The sequence below is a fragment of the Centropristis striata genome, chromosome 16 (genome assembly GCF_030273125.1).
Source record: "Centropristis striata isolate RG_2023a ecotype Rhode Island chromosome 16, C.striata_1.0, whole genome shotgun sequence".
NCBI lineage: Eukaryota > Metazoa > Chordata > Actinopteri > Perciformes > Serranidae > Centropristis > Centropristis striata.
Window position 1 is genome coordinate 8,894,685 of NC_081532.1, and position 22,033 is coordinate 8,916,717.

General features: G+C 37.3%; 2 protein-coding genes across 4 annotated transcripts; one reads left to right on the forward strand and one right to left on the reverse strand.

Annotated features, from left to right (window-relative positions):
- Window positions 1-3: 3 nt before the first annotated feature.
- Window positions 4-13,349, reverse strand: ahi1 (Abelson helper integration site 1). 3 transcript variants are annotated; one of them, XM_059353892.1, is made up of 27 exons: window positions 13,289-13,349; window positions 12,838-12,916; window positions 12,400-12,518; window positions 11,660-12,237; window positions 11,446-11,534; window positions 11,170-11,356; window positions 10,742-10,934; window positions 10,564-10,659; window positions 10,289-10,474; window positions 9,938-10,090; window positions 9,552-9,684; window positions 9,220-9,343; window positions 8,699-8,928; window positions 7,217-7,323; window positions 6,975-7,093; window positions 6,049-6,179; window positions 5,828-5,968; window positions 4,556-4,749; window positions 4,429-4,474; window positions 4,247-4,299; window positions 3,348-3,465; window positions 2,965-3,023; window positions 2,776-2,841; window positions 1,894-2,056; window positions 1,719-1,804; window positions 931-1,019; window positions 4-198 (listed from the first exon to the last, which is right to left on the reverse strand). In XM_059353892.1, exons 2-27 carry the CDS (start codon window positions 12,845-12,847, stop codon window positions 18-20), a joined length of 3,651 nt encoding a protein of 1,216 aa, XP_059209875.1. In that variant the 5' UTR covers window positions 12,848-12,916; window positions 13,289-13,349; the 3' UTR covers window positions 4-17. The 3 variants fall into 3 exon arrangements, with proteins under 3 accessions (XP_059209875.1, XP_059209877.1, XP_059209876.1); XM_059353894.1 differs by lacking the exon at window positions 13,289-13,349 and adding an exon at window positions 13,037-13,262; XM_059353893.1 differs by lacking the exon at window positions 13,289-13,349 and adding an exon at window positions 13,173-13,207.
- Window positions 13,350-14,687: 1,338 nt separating this feature from the next.
- LOC131988697 (uncharacterized) lies at window positions 14,688-21,906 on the forward strand. The gene is made up of 13 exons (XM_059353909.1): window positions 14,688-14,933; window positions 15,193-15,312; window positions 16,194-16,313; window positions 16,408-16,527; window positions 17,036-17,155; window positions 17,277-17,485; window positions 18,046-18,091; window positions 18,168-18,301; window positions 19,260-19,394; window positions 19,501-19,615; window positions 19,727-19,846; window positions 21,204-21,329; window positions 21,453-21,906. Exons 1-13 carry the CDS (start codon window positions 14,702-14,704, stop codon window positions 21,584-21,586), a joined length of 1,731 nt encoding a protein of 576 aa, XP_059209892.1. The 5' UTR covers window positions 14,688-14,701; the 3' UTR covers window positions 21,587-21,906.
- The last annotated feature ends 127 nt before the right edge of the window (window positions 21,907-22,033 follow it).

Sequence of the window (22,033 nt, forward strand, 5' to 3'; positions counted from 1 at the left end):
GTCACGTGTCTGTGAGTTTATGTATCAGGCTCGAAGGCACCATTAGTCCGGCCCGTTGGTCTCTTTGGGAGAGGTCTGTCTGTTGATCTGGCTCTCCTCCTGGTGCTCGTTGACTCTGAAGCATCTGCGTCTGAAAATGTGGCGTGAGATGAAGGCAAAGGAACGCCGGGCTTTTTCACCTTCTTTTTCCTTCTAGCTCTGCGGGAAAAACAATCACAATCAATTAAATAAAGAAAAACAACACTTGGAGCCTAATGCAGTATTCAGTAATCATGACCCTGTGAATGTAGTCAGCTGGATTTTCAGAGATAGTTCAGAAGTGTCATCCATAGATGACAGCTTGCACAGCCCCAGTTTGGAGAAACAGCTAGGAGTGCTAAGCAATGTACTGATGTGGACGAGGGCAACTACCAAACACTTTTTAGAAACCTAAAAAAAGGCCTTATTAAAAAAAAAGGAAAAGCTCTTTCAAATCTAGTACTCACATGACTTTACATCTATCTATGCTCTCTTCAAAACTACTACTGCAGTAATTTTACCTTGCAGAACAGGGGAGCTGATGGTCAACTTCTGCCTTGCTCTGTTACTTTGTGTTATTGTGTAACTTTGGTGGATCTGAACTAACCCTTTAAAACACCAAAGTGACACAATAACAAACAAACTAACAGATTGAGGCAGCTGTAGACCAGCAACTCCTGTGTTCTGCCAGGTTGCCAAGTGACTGTTTCTGTAAAAGGACTCTGGTGGTTTTGAAGAGAGCATAGAATGGCAGTGAAAATATTCTAAATACAGCTTAGATGTAAACTGATACACATTTTTAGGTGGCTTTAAAATGTTCTGCTGCTCTTCCTGTCCACTATGGATAAACACCTAATACAACTCCAGTTCAGATAATCCGAACTATCCCTTTAAGCACAATGAGCAACTCACCTGGCCTCAGTCAGCTCAGGTTCGGTATCAGAAAGGGTCGGCTCAGAAAGAAACCTTAGTTCCCCAGAAGAACTAATTGCAGCAGACACCTTAGAAAAGTTAGGAAGGAAGGAATAACGGTAAAATGACAGGAAAGGTTGTCGTACCGTACAGATATTGAAAAATAGACCACAACCATCATGCATTCTTGTATGCAATTCATTTAAAACCATTTAAAGTGATACTACCCCTAAATTCCCCAAATGCCATAATCTTTTGAGTCTAGTGGCATAGTTTCAACAAAATTTGGCCAAGTAGATGCTTCCAGCTAAGTCTGGAAGTTTAATTCATCATGTACTGAGCATTTACATGTCTTAATGGATGATATGGCACTTTGTCATAAATCCTGCTGTAGCTTAGGCAATTATTAGCAGGTACAAGCACATCCTTTACATATTTGCAGGCATTGGGTGACAAATACTGTAACAAAAATTCAAAAATAAGACAAAATAATAGTCTACAGGCCACGCTAAAAGATCTATGAGGCTCTGAGCTAAATGCCTTGAGTGGCTAAAGGTAACATTATGCATGCACAAAAGGAGCCCTGTTCCACTGTGTTTGATGGTCATAGGAAGGATTGAGGACAAGTATCACTTTACCAAACACAAACAGAAATGCACCACAGACAACAGAGAAATGTTAGTATAGCCCCCTCAAAGCCACACCCTGTCTCATCTTTTAGCCAATATTCATTACTCATGAAGAAATATTATCCAGGATAAGCACCACTGTATTATTTGTCTCCTTACCCTGGTTGGTGTTGACCTCTCAACAGTCCCCTCAGACAAGGCTGCGTGTGCCTCTACAGACTGAGTCACCTCTTCGTTGAAAACTCCTACAATATAAAATAACTCAGCATCTCGCACCATATTTGGAATTTTCATATACATTAACCACAATCATGTGACATTTTAATACACTTACTCTGATCTGCTACATAAGAAGCTAGAAAATATCCCTGCTGCCCGTTGGCCAGACGCCCAAACCACCAGTTGTCATTGTCTTTGTACAGCACTTGGATGACGTCACCACGGTGGATGGTGAGCTCATCAGACCGAGAAGCTTTATAGTCATAGAGCGAGACGACCTGGAGGAGGAACATAAAAGTGGAGGGGATGAATATGAGAGGTGGAAGGTTTAATGCGACTGATGTCGCCTCCAGGTCTGAAAAGTGAAGCCAATGTGGAAGTGCCTTAAACCTGCAGTCTTTCTAATGGGCAGCAGGGGGCGACTCCACTGGCTGCAAAAATCAGTCTGATTGTATAGAAGTCTATGAAAAAATAAACTACTTCTTAATTGATTTATTAGCCCATCATCGTGTGATTGACAGGTCGCTATCACAGCAACCTGTTAATCAGGATTATAGAGCCATAGCAATGCATATCAATGCCACTGTGTACATTTAAATAGCTGTTTTTTGGGTTTTAGTCCTATAATTTTGACTCTTTCACATTCTGTTTTGGCCTAAAAATGTTTCATTTAGCATTTGGTTATACTAAAAGACACTTAGGAGTCAGCTGTTAATTTTTGTGGCAGTAGACCTTTTCTTTGGCCTATTTTTTGTTTGTTTAAAATTAGCATCCATGTGAATTACGGATGCATGTTTCTACCAAAGCAAGCTAGGAAGCATTAATGTTTGCATTAGCTGGTTAGTTAACATTTACTAGTCTAACAGTGCCTGGATAAAAATGCCAAACTGGATGCTCCCAAACAGTAGTCCACAAACTACGACGTCACTGTGACATCGTCCACTTCTTTTATACAGTTTAAGATGCTAATGAGCTCACAGCTACAGTGGATACTTACTACTTGTTGAACGGCGGCAGAGTCTGTTTCCACATGGAGGCCTGAAGAAATTTGGTCAGGAAGGCTCTAAAGAAGAAAAGGAAGATGATTTTAATCCTGTAGTAGCAAGTTTAAAGGTCATATTATTACAGAGAAAATGAAAAAGAAACAGCACAAAAAGTAGTAAATGAAGACTATTAACATTCTTACCGTCTGCAGCCTGAAAGATGAAGCTCCTTTGAGACGCTGACCAACTGGACTGAACCCACCTGAAATTACAAGAAAAACAAAAACAAAGCAGGCATCAATATTTCATCTTGAACTTTCACACAATCCAGGGATTGTTTACATAGCTCACTTACGGACACAAGTGAAAATCACAAGTGGTCCATCTTTGTCTCTGTGTACGGTGTACATGCTTCAGGAGACTCTAAACCAAAATGCTGGAAGCGTTTGGTCTTGGTTGCCACATGTTACACTTTGAGCAGCCTTAATCTTGGAAAATATTTGACCTCGCATATCACAAAGCTGCAGTTAAGTCATTCATTGGTTGAAGACAAATACCAGTGTGATTAACTGGGAAAGCCACTCACGGTTTTGGGTGCTCAGAGCCGCCTGGGGGATAAGCTGCTCTGCCAGGGAGCCGGAGAGCTGCAGCTTGGAGTGCGGCGACAGGAGAGAAGGAGGCGGTAACGAAGCATTTAATCCCATCTGAAAAGAAAAAGCTGTACATGACTTGACTAGTAATATTACATTTCAAAATAAAAGTAATTATTCCATGTAGACCTTTCCCGATGTACAGGTGAATTTAAATTAAAGATTAAAACCTCAAAGTTTTATATGACATAAAATACAATACATAATAGCAGGATTACCTGGATTATCAATGTACTCAAAGGAAAATACAATTCACTACTGTAATATTGTTCTAATCAAGATTGGAGTTTATCATTAAAAATACACTTCATGTGCATCTTGTTTGGAGCTTTGAGCAGACTACTTGAAGTAATCTTCCCCAACCTATTTTTATGTTGGAATTTTAACTTAATCTTACAATTGTTAAAACTTTCATTCATGTTTATTTTTTGATTACTTATATTATTGTTATTATTTATTTATTTATTTTTAACCTTTTTGCACTGAGTGAGGGTTAGGTAGGTTTGGGGCCAGGGGAAAAAACAAAATATTTAGGGCAATTATTTACATTTGTGTTGTATTTGTATGTTTCTGTACACTTAATTTTCCTTCAAATAAGTGTTAATAAAATCAAATCAGGCAATATAACTTTATTTTTAAATGGTCTGTTTCCTGTCGCAGCACTCAAAGAAGAAAACCAATGAACAAGGTGGTTTAGACAGAGATTACAGAGAATAAAATCAATATTGATACAAAGGGCTCGACAAGTTATACAAGTTATATTACAATATATGACCTCAATAAAGACTATGTACACAAAGGTGTGTTTACAAGGGAGTACTGATCAAAAACTCACTGTGCCAGAGTCTACTGTGAAGCTCCTCCCTGTGTGAGTCATGCTCATTTTGTCTGCAAACCAAACACACAAAAGCAGAATATTTTTTTCATGTAAACAGACAAACATTAATGTTGTTAAAACAGATGAATTCAGATGTAACGCAGAACACCATGTTTATTAAATAAAAACACATACAGTACCTTGCTCATACATGTATCCAGACGTTGAAGACTTCGGATTTGGTTCCTAAAATTATTTGAAAAAGTAAGTTTTACAGTTTGTACTGTATATATACCTATTTCAATGTAAGGGAGGATGAGTATTTACCAGAACTGAATCCAGCTGCTCCTTCACACTCTGCATTTTTAATGCAAGTCTTGTTGCTTGGGCAAACTGATCCATGGTTGAAGCAACAGATGAGTCCTGTAACGCTAGGGGGTCTGGTGTATTTCTGGTGGTTTTGGTGCCCGTAGAAGCTGATCTGCTCGCAGCTTTTAAATTGTGCACCTCCAGTTGGGAAACTGTGTGATACAATAGACATCAGCTGTATTTTAACGCCTGTATGTATAAACTGACTCAAAAACAGAAATAACATTTATAAAGTGAGCACAGTTTATGAGATTCAGGGGCTGCATGCATAGACAAAGTAGCACAATGACCGATTTGATGAATGATGATAATTTTGGAATAAATTGGGAACAAGTTATGGGAATTATCGCAGAATTCCAAATGTGAGATGAGAAAGGACCCTTGCTCTGCAGCCATGTAAGAGCCCACTGTCACATTGTCACCTTGTTTCCATGTAAATTAACTTGGAAAAAGATTATGAAATGAACATGATTTTGAAAAGAACAATTCATTGCAATGGTACAGTACTGCCCCCCTTCCCCCATTTGTGTTTGTAATTTGATTTTGTATATGAGTGTATGTGTATGTATGCGTGTCTTGTGCAAGGTTATTATAGTTAACGAAAACTAACAAAATAACGAAAACTAAAATTGAAAAAACATTTTCGTTAACTGAAATAAAAATAAAAACAAGAGTTTTTAAAAAAATGATAACCAACTGAAACTGTATTTTGTGGTTACAAAACTAACTAAAATTATAGTGAAAATGTCCTTAGTTTTCGTCTTTGTCAACTTTTTTCATACATAATTCAGTGTTTCTATTTCAACATGCAGGAACACATGGTAAATATGTTTACTGAGACTAGGATGTCTACACTTCAACCAAAATACAAAACACCCCAAACTGTAAGAGTTAATAACCTTATTGGGGCTAAGATGGATAAACCAAAGGAAATGAAGGCACATACCCATTACAAAAAAACTAAAACTAACACTAAAACTAATAAAAACTAAACTAAAACTAAGCATTTTCAAAAAATAAAAACTAAACTAAAACTAGCAAACTCATTCTAAAAACTAACTAAAACTAATGAAAAATCTCAAACTATTATAACCTTGGTCTTGTGGTGTTTGTTGTGGTTTGTTATGTCTGATCTATTTTACTGTGGTTGTTTGTTTTTGTATTGTGTCTATCGTATGTTGTATAATAATAAAAATGTTAATACAAAAAAAAAGAAAAAGTGGCACAAACCTTTGCGATCGTACAGGTACACGTGGACAGGCTGGCTCTGACCGAAGGCACTGAAAGCAACCATGTTTTCATGAGGGTGGAATGACACGCCATGGAGAGCAGTGGGGTAGCAAAGCTCAGAGTAGACTGCAACTTGATCACCTGAGAAGACATAACGGCTGATAGCTGGAGACATTGTGCACAACACTTTCAAAACTGACAGAAAATAACATGATTCTCACCTGTGTCTGTATTCCAGACGTATGCCATCCCGTCCTCGCTGCCAGAGAAGATGAAGTTCCCACACGGCGTGAAAGTGCTATAGATCCTCTCTCTGTAGTTTGTGGCTCCGATGTATTTTTTTACAGCCAGGCTGAAAGGGGAAGATACATTGTTTAAAAGGTGGATGATGGATATATTTAATTCTGAACACAGAAGGTTTGTTTTTGGACGATCACAACAACAACACACTATTTTTTCATGATAGATTTCACTGACAGAAAAAGTCCTTTCTGCAATTTTTTTCCCACATAAAATGCAACACCAATGTTGTGTTTTGGTGTGATATGTAATTTGGAGCAACACTTAGCAACTTGGCAACTACAAGGAACTTTTAACTGGCTATGAAACAGTATCAGTTTAATACTGATGCCTCTGTACGACATTACAAATATTTTTTGTTATTTAAAAGAATTTTTAATGCCCATCCCTGGGTCTGATTCCCTGCAAAATCAAATGAAACAAGTTTTGCCAGTTAAAAGGAAGCAGGGGGAGATTTTTCGTTATAGATTTTTTTCCTATGTAATATTTTGTGGTTACAGCTGAGACTGGGCAGGGTCAGCAAAGAAAAAAAGAAAATAATTCACTTAAAGAACCAAAAGAAAAGCTAAAAGAGAATTTGTAAACGTCTGTATAATGTCTTGCTAGGCTTGTTACTAGTGCTTACCAGGGCAGACATGGTAAGTTAATGCCATTACTGAAAATAAGTTATTGTGTACTCATAAAGACTGAGATGCACACACTCTTCAGTCATTCAAAAATAAATCGCCAGTATATTTTTTTGGCACTGAGGAACTAAACCACAAAACTAGCAGTTGTACTCAGAAAGCAGAATAGGAATAACTGTTTCCTGTGATTATAGATGGTATTTCTTAAGTTTTTTCTTTACATTCTCAAGTCCATCATCCTCAGGACGCTGTCTTTGGCATGGATGAGCAGGCACCGCCCATTTGGATGGAGCTGCAGCATGTTGATTGGGATGCCTCGGAGGTCACACTCATCAATTTTCTGCCAAGAAAAACATTCAAATCCATTTATTTTTAGATTTTTTTCTACTGCAAATCTAAAGAGAACACCACAGTAAACTATATGTACATGTTGATCAAACATGACAAATATCATCTGCTGTACCTTCTCTATACACCAGCGATGACATGGCTGATGCCGCTTGATTTCATTTATTGCAGTTCTCCACACTAGGATTATTCCTGCATTGTCTGCAGAGAACATTCTCCTGCCTAAGTACAAAAAGAAATCATCATCAGCTATGAGAAAGCACATACGAAAAATTACATTTCATAAACAGAGCACCACATATTGGTTAACAATAGAAGGTAAGATTGAGAAATAACCTAAGGTATAATCAGAAGAAATGCCTTTTCTTCTAAAATATGCTTAGTACTTAGCAGAGCAGCTTCCCATTCCCCTGAATGCCTCTGCCTGTGGACTTTGGTTTATAACTATGAATCATTCATTCATTGTCTTTAATCGCTTATCCAATTTGTTATGAGCGGGAGCCAATCCCAGCTGACATTGGGACTGTGAATCACATATTAATCAAAATGATCCAATTAGCCATTATAATTAATCTGAACAAATTCCATCTTGGGGGCCAATAGACAAAACAAAGAAACAGTTCAATAACCAGGCAAGCCATATGCAAGTTTCATATGTTCAGGATTGAATAGTAGCTATGTTCAGGTAAATATTAAAGCTGGGACATGACATTAAATAAACCTTTATACATACTTTACATCAATCAATATTTCTTACATGTACATGCGGTGGATCTCCTCAATTTTCATAGTCAAAGTTCTATTTTATGTTAACATTGGGCCTCAGAGCTGAAGCAATATATAAACAAGTTACTTCCTTTTTTGTTTGAGTCCATGATTTGTTCTTATTTTGTTGGTACTTACTGATTTCTGGATTCACCAATGTTTTTTTCTTTCTTCTTTTAGGTAAGAAACATTTTTAACGAGTGGTCGAGACCATGCTTTCCACAGTAATAAAAAGCCTCATCTCGATTTCACAGTCCACAAGTTATTTATCTAATGCAAAAAAACACATAGACTATTATTATTAAATATTACTTTAGTGTGTTTTATAATTATGTTTTTGTTTGTCCTGTAACACCAGTACAGGTGCAGTTTATTTAATAGTACTTCGACTTCACTACTGCTGAAGTTCTTCTTCTTAAAGCCTTTTTTGTGGCACCTCTGATTCTGGGTCGTGTGCCAGACTATTTGCACATGGCACAACACCTGCTCTTATGTTGTGTTTAGGGGGTGTTACCTTTGCTGATAAACAATTATGATCAAGAAGAATTCACCACTCAACACACCTGGGTAACAGGTTAGGACGGAGTTTACTTACTTTCTATTTTCTTTTAAGAGAAAAGTCAAATAAAAATGAACAATAATGTTGCTGCATAAGCCCCTTTCTTCATAAACACTCATAACATTACCTTGAGGGGAATAACTCTGTATGTAACTATTTGTTCCTATCTTGTAGGAATTGGTTGGCTGTCAGCCTATCTCAGCCTACACTAGGTGAGAGGACACAACATACCAGTTGATGATAAGGTTTACACACAACACTGAAAACACAAACCTTCAGAGTCAAAACACAACGAGTTGATGAAACTGTTGTGACCCTCAAACTCCTGCAGCAGCTGGCCATTCACATCATTGACATCAAGCCTCCACACTCGCACCAGAGAGTCGTAGCCCCCTGTGACCACCAGCTGCTGGGCTGTGGGGTGGTACTGAGCACAGTACACAAAGGATGGATGAGGGAGCACCTTCTGCGCTGTTGTCTGAAGCCTCTCCACATTCCACTCTCTGACGGAAGAGGGCAAGAAAACATGAATAATGCAAACACTTTTTTTCTGCAAAGTAAGTCTGTTCTTTAAATAAAACTCTCGAGTCAGACAATCACTACTACAGCCCAAAACATGCTGTGTCACTGGCAACATAGAGCCATAGTCAGCCATTTATTGATGGGCACTTACTCCCCCTAGAGGTGCTTTGAAAAACAGTGATTACAGCAATTCAGTCACCAGCAGTGCTGTGACAGTGACACCAACTCTTTTATTCGCTCCTGATCATATTTTTTTTATCTAACAAACCTACCTGACAGTTCCATCGGAGGAGGCAGACAAAAGGCTCCGATCGTCTCTGGACCAGCAGAGATCATAGATTATTTTGAGATGGCCATTGAAGATAGCCAACACCTTTCCAGAGGGAATCTCATACACTGAAACAGTAAATGAATGCATTATTTCTTTATTTATTATTTATTTTAAACTATTCTGTGTATGCTTGTAAGTTGCCAGGTCCAGGCAGCCTCAGAGATGTTTATGACAACCATGTATAAACAGCAAGTTAATTAGCTGGAAATGTCTGCTGAGGCGTGAAGAGGAGCCTCAGCAGGAGGAGTTTTACACAGAGGAGGTGTTGCTTACCTATGACAGGGAAAGCATCTCTGTCAGCACAAGCCGTTGCCAGTATCGTCCCACTATGAGAGAAGAGCACTGTGAAGCAGCCCATGTGACCGCCACGGAACGAGTGTATGGGTTTGTTAGGAATCCGACAGACCTTTGAAGACAGAAACTCTGGTAAGTCAGGTTCACATTTTCTTAATCTGTGTAATTACATCAACATGCCCATAAGTACAGTGCTTTTTTCTATGAATGTGGAAAATGAATAAAGAGAATTCCATTTAAATGATTATACTGAAGAAAATAACCATTGTGTAAGAAAGAGTAGCTAAGAGTGATAGAATTTATATTTTGCAGAATTAAAGATGTTTTTTTGTCATATATAATAATAATTCCTAATTCCATCCAACCTGTCCAGGCAGCCTGCTCCATCTCAAGGCTGGCGGCTTGCTGTCTAGAGGCTGCATCAGGCTTCTCTTGGTGACCTCATTCTGCAGTTCACTGTAGGAGGTGCTGCCCCTCTCCTCCTGCAACGCCATCATGGACCGAATACTGGGGTCCACCTGCACAACAAAGACCATCTCAGCGACACTAGGGGCTCGACTTTACACCAGAATATCTAAAACAGCATTTTCTACAATGTCACTAATATGTAACACATAAATTATTGCATATTTAGTAGAAATATAAGACATTTCTAATATTAGACAAGTATTCATTTTAACAAAACGATAGCAGCTATAAAGCAACAAGTAACTTACATGTTCAGGGACTTTGATGCCTTTCACCGTAATGTAAAGGGTGGAGGCATATTTGTTTCTGGGGTACTTTCTCCACCACTCAACCACCTCAATTGTTTTTGGTTGTCTCTTTGCCCGAGGTGGAGGGCAGAAGAGCTGCAGGCGAAGTTTACTGTCGATATTCAGCACACCGTTCGTGCCGACAAGCTAAAGGAGACAGGGAAGTTGTGAAATAATGTTCAAAAAGAAAAATTTAAAACAAATCCATTCTAAATGACCAGGGTTAAATATAGTACCTTGAGGAATGCCCATGCAATCTTTCTAAATCCTCGCTCATGCTTGTCAACATCAACATTGGCTCTTGCTTCTTCCATGGTTATGAAGTCCAGGATCTTTAAGAAATATTTAAATGAAATCAGTTATTATTAGCTGCATTGCCAATGGTCAAGTATGTCTAAATTAAGTATGTCTTACTTCAAAGAGCAGTATAACTCTGGGACTTTCATCATTTTGTTCAACAAAGTAGCCAAAGCGTTCATTGAAGATGATCTGTTCCTGCCACTCCGGGATGATTGATTTGTTTTTCTTGAAGTCAAAAGGCTGAGTCATGATTGGGAGAATGTGATCAACGTTCTCTTGCTCATAAAATGAGGAAACTTGCCGATGGCTATGAAAAACAAGACAAAGACATTTCATTTTCAAACAAATAAATAAGAAGAATAATAAGAATAATGAAACTGGAGCCATACAGTTAGGGGAGTTGCAAAATATTGTGTTCAGCTCGTTTGTGTTATTGAGTGACTTTGGTGAATCTGAACTAACCTTGTTGAAACACCAAAGTCACATAATATCATAAACAATCTAATCGATATGTAATATAGGTGTCTGAGATCATTTCTCACCAGTCTTCTTTCTTCACGTACTGTCCAGTGATTTCATCAACAACATGTATCTTCACCATGGGGTGTGAGATCAGCAGGTCGGTCTTAAGGCGATCTGTCTTGTGGATGTACACTCCCAGCACGAGGCTGTCGTCAAATGTCGGTTTCTGTGGTACTTCTGCCTCAGTTTCACTCTCTTCTTCAACAACTGAAAAATGGGAAATTAAAAATTAAATTTATCAACACTGTACAGACTTTTTAAAGTAACATTTTAAATGTTTTCCTGCCATCGGTCACCATGTTTTTTCTTCTTCTTTTTCTTCTTTCCCTTGGGTTCTGTTTCATTATCCACATCAGCATCCTGGTCAGCATCTTCATCTTCATCCCTAGTGGACCAAAAAGTAGTACATCTTACTTCAAATTGCTGATAAAAACTGTAGCTTGTAGCCTTATTACTACTGTAAATGTAAAAACAACAACAACAACAAATAATACTAGTAGATATACACACCCTACATCTGACTGTGCAATGACAGATTTCAGCTTCTTCTTTTTCTTCTTCCCAACGTCATTATTTAGCGAAACAATTTGGGAGACAATACTCTCTTCGGCAGTCTTGGCACTTGTCTTCTTTGAAGTCCTCTCCTCTTTCTGTACAATCTGCTGCTGGTATTCACGCAGCAGCTTGTCCTCTGCATCCTCCACCTGACTCTCTGTCTTGGCCTCTGCATCTCCTTTACTTCTCCCCTTCTTACTTTTTCGCTTCGGTTCCTTTCCACTACCTACATCATCTGGCTCCAAAGCAATCTCAGACTTGGAAGCATCCACATCGTCCTGGATGTAACTTGTGGTGTCCTCAGGTTTAGGGAGGGGGGGAAGCTCCCTCTTACTTTTCCTCCCTTTTGGTGTCTGAGTCTCCTCTTGGTTTCTACTATTGTTGATGTTAACCTTTTCCACTGTTTCCCTCTCTCTCCGTTTATTCTTGGTGTAGCGAGGACTGCCCTGTTCGGGTCGATATGTGTTCTGGAGGATAGTCTCATCATCTTCTGTGTCTTTCTCAAGGTTGAGATTGTTTTTTAGAGTCTGAAGCTAAAAGAAACAGGGACAGCAAAGAAAAATCAATATAAATGTAAATCTGGTTTTCTTTAATAATTGACAATTTCAATTGGTTTAATTTCTTTACAGTGTATTTTGAGGAAAGGAGATTAGGTAAACAGACCAGGTGTGGTTTCAAACTTTTAGAACACATACCACAATAGTCTCTTGATTTTCAGTGTTTTTCTTCTTCAACTTCTTCTTCTCCGTTTCAGAGTATTTCTTGAAGACTTCATTGAATCTTTCCCGGGTCTTTGCCCGGTCTTCACTCTCACCTGTGAAAAGGTTACACCATCAATAATGAGCAAAGTGGCCCTGGGCTGACTACATTGAGCTCAGTAATACTGTGATCAAAAGAGTGCATGTTGCAGTTGTTCACTACCAGTACTTTTGAGGCACTTGTAGTATTTCCATTTAATTTGACTATGATCAACAAATAAAACATGATGCATTTTCAGTTATTAAACTAGCCAAACTGTGTAAAATACAGTAGTTTAATTCCGGCATTGATAAACATTAAAAACGACAATAAAATAACAAATTTTAACCATTTTTTCTACCACTGATGTGTTGAAGGAAAAGCAGGAGACTCACCTGCTGGCATCCTCAGACACCGTTGTGTATCTCATTTTGTGTGTAGAAGAAGAGTAATCCAGGGAGCAAGGCTTTCATCCTGTAAACACAACACAGGGGTTAACCTTGCACACAAAATATCTACTGTCTCACCCTATACTGGATAATAACGTGCACAGTCATGTTAGCAATTTGGATAGAAATGGTGGAATAAACCCACATCGTGTTTTTGCTGTGTTTTCTGCTTAGATTAGGATAAAACAATCTCAGGAAAAAGGCAACTATTGTCAGACGCAGTTAAGCGCTAGCTTGCTAAGTGCTAACGTTGGTTAGCATAAGTGGCCTTGTTAACTTACTACGTTTGGTACAGTACGATTCAGCTTCTTCTACGAACAGTTTGAGCCTTAAAACAAACCAGACTCAACACAAATGCATTTAAAAAGCTGTATTCGAGTTAAGTGGAGGTGTCTACCCTGCAGTGATTGTGCTGTCCTCCAACTTCAACAGCGACGCTGCGACGGTTTCCAAGTCAACCACAACGGGGCTGAACGTGGGGGCGGGGCTTGACGACCATGTTTGTGACGTACAGTCAACAACATCAAATTCACCAATGAGATTTGAGGACAGAGGGGCTTGAAATTACGTCACTGTGGCTCTCCAGCGTAACCATGACAATCACACAAAATAACAAAAAGCTGTGAAGACTACCAACCACAGCTGCCAACATATGCACTGCGTTTAATGTATATAACATGTAATCTTGCGTCTGTTTATTTTATTATTTTATTATTTATTTATTTTTCTTCATTCTTTTCCATTTAATTATTCTTCTATTTTATTTTTTTAAATATTATTTACTTCTATTTTATTTTTTGAATTGTTTATCTTTCTGTAACTCGTTTCTTCTTTGTTACTGTGCATTGTATTCAAAATCAATCAAATCAAATCAAAATTACTTTATTCATCTCCAAGGGGAAATTCAGTTAGTCTCGTAGAATCTCTTGAAGAATGAGACAGCCTGATGGCTGTAGGAGCGAAGGATCTTTTGAATCTCTCCGTCTTGCAACGGAGAGAGAGAGGAGCCGTCCACTGTATTGCTGTTTGATATAAATTTAAAAAAAACAACTCGTAAAATACCTTTAAACAGTTTAAAATCACTCCATCTGCAAATAAAGAATTATAACACTTTTTTTACAATTACAACACAAAAAACTCTACACTATAATATAAATGATACAATACAAATAAACAAAAAATAATAATACATGAATCTGCCATTATATATGCCAAAAACAATATTTTAAATGAATAGGTATTAATTAAATAATTGATAAAATGGATAATAATGCATTAGTTAATACGATTTCAGGGAAATAAGTAGGGGTAAGAATGCAAAGGGAAAATAATGAATACATATATAAATACACAAATATGTATAAAAATGTACATTTAAAAAGAAATAAATACATTTACAAAAAAATTATAATAGGAAAATATAGGAAAAAGGAACGAATTAAAACAGATAAATCAGTTCATGTCGCATTTTATCAATTAATTAATGCGTACATAGGCTATATTTTTTTTATTCTTTTTGGTACATATAATGGAATATTATTTAATTCATCCAGTCTTTTTTTTTTTTTTTTGTATTTTGCCAACTTCCGTCCTCCGTAAAAATAAAAAAATAAATAAAAAAAGAAGTCAGATTTTGCTTCTGATAAACGACCATATACAAACACCCGTAATCAGGGCTTTGCTTTTTGAGTTGGAGTTGTGATCTGAACAAAGTGTAGCCTACTGTAACAAAGACCTGTAAAATGTACCTTACAGTCACGTGACGGCCAGGTAGGTGTGTCTATGTGCAGGTTGTGTGACTAGCAGGCAGATGCAGTTCCTCTCCAATGGAGATGGAGTCATGGCGTCTAGCTTTTGTGAAAATTGCTCCCGACTGCTCAAGGAACTTGCCGTTCATTTGAGGAAATTCTACAGAGAGTGTGTCCAAACAGTACGGGACGTTTTCCGAGAACTTTGTCAATGCACCTGCTTCAGGAATACACCTGAGAGGCGTTTCCTGAGGAGGACTACTCGAGAGTTGTCCTCTCTACACCTGCTGTGTGGTAGGAACATTGTAGCCATGCACTTTCTTTGTTGTAGACAGGCAAACACACCTGTGCAGCCTGTACTTGTGAGACAAAGTCGATATAGAACAGACAAAGTAACAGTGTATTTGTTAAGAAAATAAAGTAGCTAATAAACTTGGCTTATACAGAAATCATATACAAAATCTAATTGTGTTTAGACTCATCAACTCTCAAGTTTGGGAATATTCCACTTTGTGTCATTATGACTACTTTGTTTATCTGTTTGTTCTCTTAGGTGATGAAACTCAACTACTTAATCAGGAAAGTCTACAAGCACTGAGCAGACTTGCAACCTCAGAAAACACTGATCTACAAATGACTGCAGCCATGTATTATTTACACCTCAGTCATCACTGTAAGTAAAGAAATCAAGAAATCAAACAGATTTTTATGTTGCTTTACTATCTCCATTACAGCAATGACTTGCAGATCAGTGGAGCATAGAATGAGACTATTGTTTGCACCTCAGGTTTCTCATATCACTCAGTGTGTCGATAAGCTCTCTAACGGGTAAGACTGGTATCATGCAAATGTCCAACTGTATTTTTAAGGCTTGGCAGATAATTCCCAGTATGTGTAGGCCTTTAGTGTCATTATGACCACATTATGAATAGATTTCATTTTGAAATCATACTGAATTATGTTCTTCTATTTTTTTGCAATCTAATAGGAGGATTTTTACACTTTATTGCACTGGAATGAATGCAATATATTCTTAGAATATAAATATTTATTGCACTAGAATAAATGTAACCATTGCACTAGAATACATTTAAATATTGTACTAGAATAAATGTATATTTTGCGCTAAAATAAATGTAACTATTGCATTGGAATAAGAGTATTTATTGCATTAAAATAAATGTAATTATTGTGCCAGAATGCCAGTAGGTTTGCCCTCAAAAGACAGTCATCATAAAACTATGCAAATGTCTGACCACATAAATTATATTTTGCATAAATGTGGCAGTTGACAGATTCCCGTGTGTGCTTGGTTGTGGTTGATATAAGTCAAATATTTTCATGCTTCTAACTAAAATTGGCTTACACTGGCAGCTTATTAAGATTGTGTTTAACTTGTTGATCATTCTTAGTATTCTAAAAAAACTTTGGGCACCAAAAAAATGTAACTGACTCACCACGTTGGTTATGCAATACTTTATGTAAAGCCAAAATTCCTAATAAAAGAAAATAAAGTTGTCTTTTTTTTTTTGTCTTTGTAATTGTGTGTTTCAGTGAAATCGCCCCTACCCGATCCCTTCATGGAGCCTGTCATGACCTTACTTTTATCAACTGATCTAGATGTGCAGAAGACAATCTCTCTCTCTTTGGTCAATCTGTTGGTGAAGAACAATGGTAAGATATAACAATCACAAGGTATTTAAAGTATTGTTGTACTTGTTGATTCATAAACCTCAACATAATAACTGTCGGTGAAATATGATTCCAGTGTGCAAAGAGCTGGTGATTGAAATGGGGATGCTGGTGCCCATGCTGGAGTTGTTCCAGTCTGGTGATGCCACCGCTCAGTGTCACTCATGTGCCTGCGTCACCATGCTGGTTTCCTCAGGTTCGTACAAACATGAATGACTCTGTCTTCCATTCTTTAAATCGTTCAACCCATTTTTGCAACTGATATTTGGTGGAAGTGTCTGTTAAACTGACAAAATATAATAAGACGCTCAAAAACTACAAAGAGCAGATTCAAGTATTTGGTGTCTATGAACTGATAACAAGTTTATATGCACACAAAAAAAGTTATTTGTTGGAAAGAGTAGCCTTCTGAGTGCCTTTGCACAGTAGTATCGGTGCAGAACAGGTGCACAAGGAACATAAAAAAACTTTCATTCCAGATTTAACATTTACTATATCTGTGAATGTTCCCCTCTTAAAATTGTGTCTGTAACATTCTTTAAACTTTCATTTCGGTCTGGCTCGTACTGTATATTCACTGTTCAGAACATGGTCTGGGTCAGAAACAATGTTGTTGGCCATCATTAGTACGTTATCATGCTTGGGTGTACTTGTACCATGTCGTATTACAACTTACATGCAGGTTTTTCTTTCTTTTCATACAGAATCAAACAGGGAAGCTGTCATTGTGGATGGAGTCATACCACTGTTGGCTTTAGCAAAGTCCTACGACCGACAGGTGCAACTGAACGCCACCTGGGCTCTGTTACATCTCACACAGTCAGGTGGGTTCATTTCCTTTTAAATCTCACTTTTTTTTGATATAACCAAAATATGCTGTTTTCATGTTATTTCCAGTGTTATGTGTTGCTTCAGTATAATGTGAAACCCAATTTTTTCTCTCAGATTGGTCTACAAGGATCTTATGTCAAGCAGGGGCCATTCCTGTCCTGATACTTCTGCTCCAGTCTTCAGATTCAGAGGTTCAGTTTTACAGCTGCACCGCTCTGTGCAACATTGCTGCTGTCCAGAAGCATCACCCAAAGCTGCTCAGCATCGGGGGTCATTTTTTGTTAAAGTCTCTCCTGACTCTCATGTCTTCCTCCGTGCAAAAGGTAAATGTAATTTCAGTGGCTGATAGCTGACTTTGAAGGTAACTTACAGATACAGTTGGATAGACACAATATACCCCCACAATATAGTTGTACACTAACAAAAAAGTACAGAAATATATGATAAAAATTGTTTTACTTTTGACTCTTTTATTTCCTTTTTAACTCTCACTCTGTTTTTAAATCAAGTCTTTATTACTGTTTTATTGTTTTTAGTATTGTTGTCATTGTTTTTATTTATTACTATATTTGTGTATGATTTTTATTGTATTTTTAGCACTGTACAGCACTTTGGTCAACTGAGGTTGTTTTTAAATGTGCTCTGTGAATAAACTTTGACTTATAAATAAACTTTTGACTTGACTTTGATGTAAATAAAAAATACATAAATTAACTATATATAATAGGGGGTCAGTATTGACATCTGCAATACAATATCTGTGTTTTCCATTTTTTCTTTATAGGGTAAAAAATAATATTAAATAAGTAACATTTCATGGCCTTTTGTAGAATTGCTGATTTTAAATAAAATAAATCGTTTTTTTTGTTTTTTGTTTTTTTAGAATTCAAGCCAAGCATGCAGATGCCTACAAACCCTCTCAAAGAACGGTAATTATAAACAGTCAAGCCAGAGACTGATGCCATAACCAAAGCAGATTCTATTAATCTTTCTTTTTTTGTGCAGTGCTGATCCAGGAGCAGCTGATGGAGCTCGACTGTGTGTTGCCTCTGAAGGCGCTGCTGAAAACCTCCTCTCCTATGTGGACAGAGTCAGCTGTAACACTACTGTCTGCACTGTCAGCACACCCACCAAACAATGTACGACTTACCACACAGCAGGATCATAGTTATGAGGAAGTTGGTAACTGTTTGTGGTTTGTTATAGCTGTGAATAAGTTGAAAATTAGTCTATTGGGACATTCAGTTTTTTGTTGATTTAATCTAGTTATTACCGGATGTAAAAACTGTTCTGTTTTATGGACAGGTTATGAGCCTACTTTTAGTAATTTTACATATATTTTTTTTGTCATCTTTCATCTCTTTGTAGGGGTTTTTTTTTTTTTGAATCTCTGAAGTGATATTAAGCCATTATTTTAGTCATTTGTAACCCTAGCCCTTTGTAATAGTTTAAGTCATTTTGCACCTAAATATGATCATTTTGTATTTGTTTTTCATCTCTGTGATTGTTTTGCACCTATTTTTATTGATTTTGTGTCTCTTTGTAGCAACTGTGGGTCTCTTTGTGGTCATCTTGCGTCTTCTTTTGGTCATTTTTTCATCTATTTTGTCGTTTTATATTATTTTATGGTCATTTTGTGTCTCCTTGTAGTGCCTTTGGGGTGTCTGTTGTCATTTTGTGTCACTTTGTAGTAATTCTGTGTCATTTGTAGTTGTTTTGCATCTATGATTATTTTACATCTATTTTTAGTAATTTTGCATCTATTTGTAGTGTTTTGTTACTTTTCTGGGTGTTTAGTCTCTCTGTTTTATGTCTTTGTGTACGTATGTGTCCAATTTAAGTCACTAACATCTCCATTGTTTTGCCTCTGTAGTCCTTTGTGTCTCTTTGTAGTCATTTTGGGTCACTTGTAGTTGTTTGTGTATGTTGATGGTCATTTTACATCTCTTTTAATTGTTTTCATGTAATCAGTGATGTTTCTTGACTCAGGACCTTTGACCCCATGGGCCCCTGGGCCTGTGCCCGGTTGGCCTATTCAGTAATCCGTCAATGTTCTGTTTACATCTCAATATTGATCATATCTTTGACTGATTCCAGGACGTCCTGGTTAATGAAGGACTGTTGGATGAAATCGGTGAGCTGCTGCTTCATCATGACACATCAAGCTCTGTTATAATCACCCACAGCTGCAAGATAATCACCGACCTGTGTAGCTCCAGCATTGGTCAGCAGGTACACCAAGGCCACAAATCATGATTCGTGTCGTATGTTTGCAGTAGATACATGATTTGTTTGTGCATGGTGTCTGAGATAGATGAATCCCATCATTGTTACCTAGGCTGTGATGGAAAGTCGGTGTTTATCGGGACTCCTCAGGGCCTTTGTGTCACCGTCTCTGTCAGATGAGACCTTGCTGCATGTGACTTCATGCTTACATCACCTTATGACGTGGGGTGAGTAACCTGGGATTGGATTAGAGTTTATCTGCTCTGTTCTTAAGTGCTGTGGATGCCTCTTTTACACTAACAAATTTCACAGTCCTTGACATTTTGTCGTACTTTCAGTTTCACTGAAGACAATGACATCAGAGCAAGTTTCAAGACTTGTGAAGTTGTCTGAACAAACTCAAAACCCTCAGTTGTCATACCGCAGTGCAGCCATCATCAGCAAACTAGAAATGACTGGTAATGTTATTTACAAGTAATACTTCCAATATAAAACATTAAAGGGCTTTTTCTGATTTGTTGAAGTGGGGTTGTATAAGGGTACTTATCCATGGCCAGTGTATAGATGGTGGTCTGCACGTCCCTCAGTTTGGAGAAGTAGGCAGGAGTACAAACACAAAGCAAAGTAGTGTACTGCTGTTGACGGTGGCAGCAGCAAAACATACCGTCATGAAAAAAATTATTAGACCTTCCAATAAACTGAAGCAGTTTGGAGATCACATGTCCGACCTGCTGGGAGCTATTGCTGAGGCGTACACCACAGGACGCTTTCTCTACAGACCTTTTGGTCCAATAGGTGAATTTCTTAGTAAATCCTAAAAAAAGTAGTTTTGGCATTTGGTGCTTTAACTGAGTGAAAAAGATAAAAGATGATATTACAGGATCCACTGTCCTTTTAAAAAATAGCTATATTGATAATTTTGTTTACTTGCAGTGAAAATAAAGTCCACATACAGTCATGAAAAAATTATTAGACCACCCTTGTTTTCTTCAATTTCTTGTTAATTTTAATGCCCGGTACAACTAAAGGTACATTTGTTTGGACAAATATAATGATAACAACAAAAAATAGCTCATAGGAGTTTAATTTATGAGCTGATATCTAGACATTTTACATGTTTTTCTTGATAATGATTTTGGTTATTATCAAGAAAACCATGGAAAATGTCTAGATATCAGCTCATAAATTAAACTCTTGTACTCTTGTACATTTTATGCCATGTTTCAAATTTTTTCAATGCTTTCTATCAGACAGTCCTATTTAAGTTTGCGTTGATGAAACTAAAGCCCTTGGATGCTCTCATCAAAGTCACCAGACTCCATTGACAAAAGCAGTAATTTTACCTCTCAGAACACAGGAGCTGCTGGTCTACCACTGCCTCAATTAGTTAGTTAGTTTGTATTATTGTGTGACTTTGGTGTTTTAAAGGCTAGTTTGAATTCATCCAAGTCACAAAATAATGCAAAAAAACGAATTAATTGAGGCAGCGGTAAACCAGAAACTCCCATCTTCTGCAAGATAAAATTACTACTTTTGTCAGTGGAGTCTGGTGGTCTGCAGCTTAAGCTTAAACAGGGCTGACTGTAGCATTCATAAAGCCGTGAAAATATTTTAAATATACCATGAACTGATTTACATTTTTTAATGGCTAAAATATATTTTGCTGCTGCCCCCGTCAACAGCTGTTCATTGGTTGGTTTCTGTCCCGTTACTCCTGTTTCTCATACAGTCCAACTTCAAAAATCCCAAAAAACCTTTAAGTATTTTTCTCATATTATGCATATATAGTCATGTCTTGTCATATTATTCAATTAGAGGAGATGTTCCAGTTGCTGAGACCTTACTACATCACCATGATGGAATACCTGTTGGTATATCTCAAAAAGAAAGATGTTAAGTTTCAGCACCTTGGCATCGTCACAATATTCAACCTGAAGCAAGGTTTGTATTTTTTGTGTTTAAATTATAAATGTTATTATTCTTAATGACCCTAAGCAAATTTGAAATAATCAGGCATTACAGTTCAGTAGTTTTTAGCCTTCTTTGTACTGTCTTCCTCTGCAGATGGAGACTTTTCCTCTCTGTTGGCTGACAGTGAGTTGGAGGCTCAGCTGTGGACGGTGCATGCGCAGACGGAGGAAACCAGACGGCTGCTGCAAATGATTCAGCCCCTTTCTCCATCTTCTGTTAACCCTTGACTTTCTCAGCACCAATACTGAGAGATGTCCACAGCATTTACATTCATGCACTGTATGGACAAGAAGCATTTTTATTTTGTGTTTTAATGTGTTTATTTTATTTCAGAGTTTTTTAATGTTTACAGTCAACAAATTAAGTGAAAAACAAAGGCAGAGATGTGGCATCGTATCAACTTTAATGAAATATGACATAAATTTTGACTTTTAACAGGTTAACAGTTGATAGTTATAAGCAGTACTTAAACTATAAGATCAAATATTGATGATCGGATATATTTCTTTTTATATGCTTTTATTATAATAAACTCACTTAACACCTACGCCTCAAACTTTGCTTTGTAAAGTGATTGCGCATTATTAAACAAAGCAACAGTCAGTGCAATAAAGGCTTTGTGCATCGTATTCTCTAAAACAACACTCACAAAACTGAAGCAAAGTCTTCGGAAA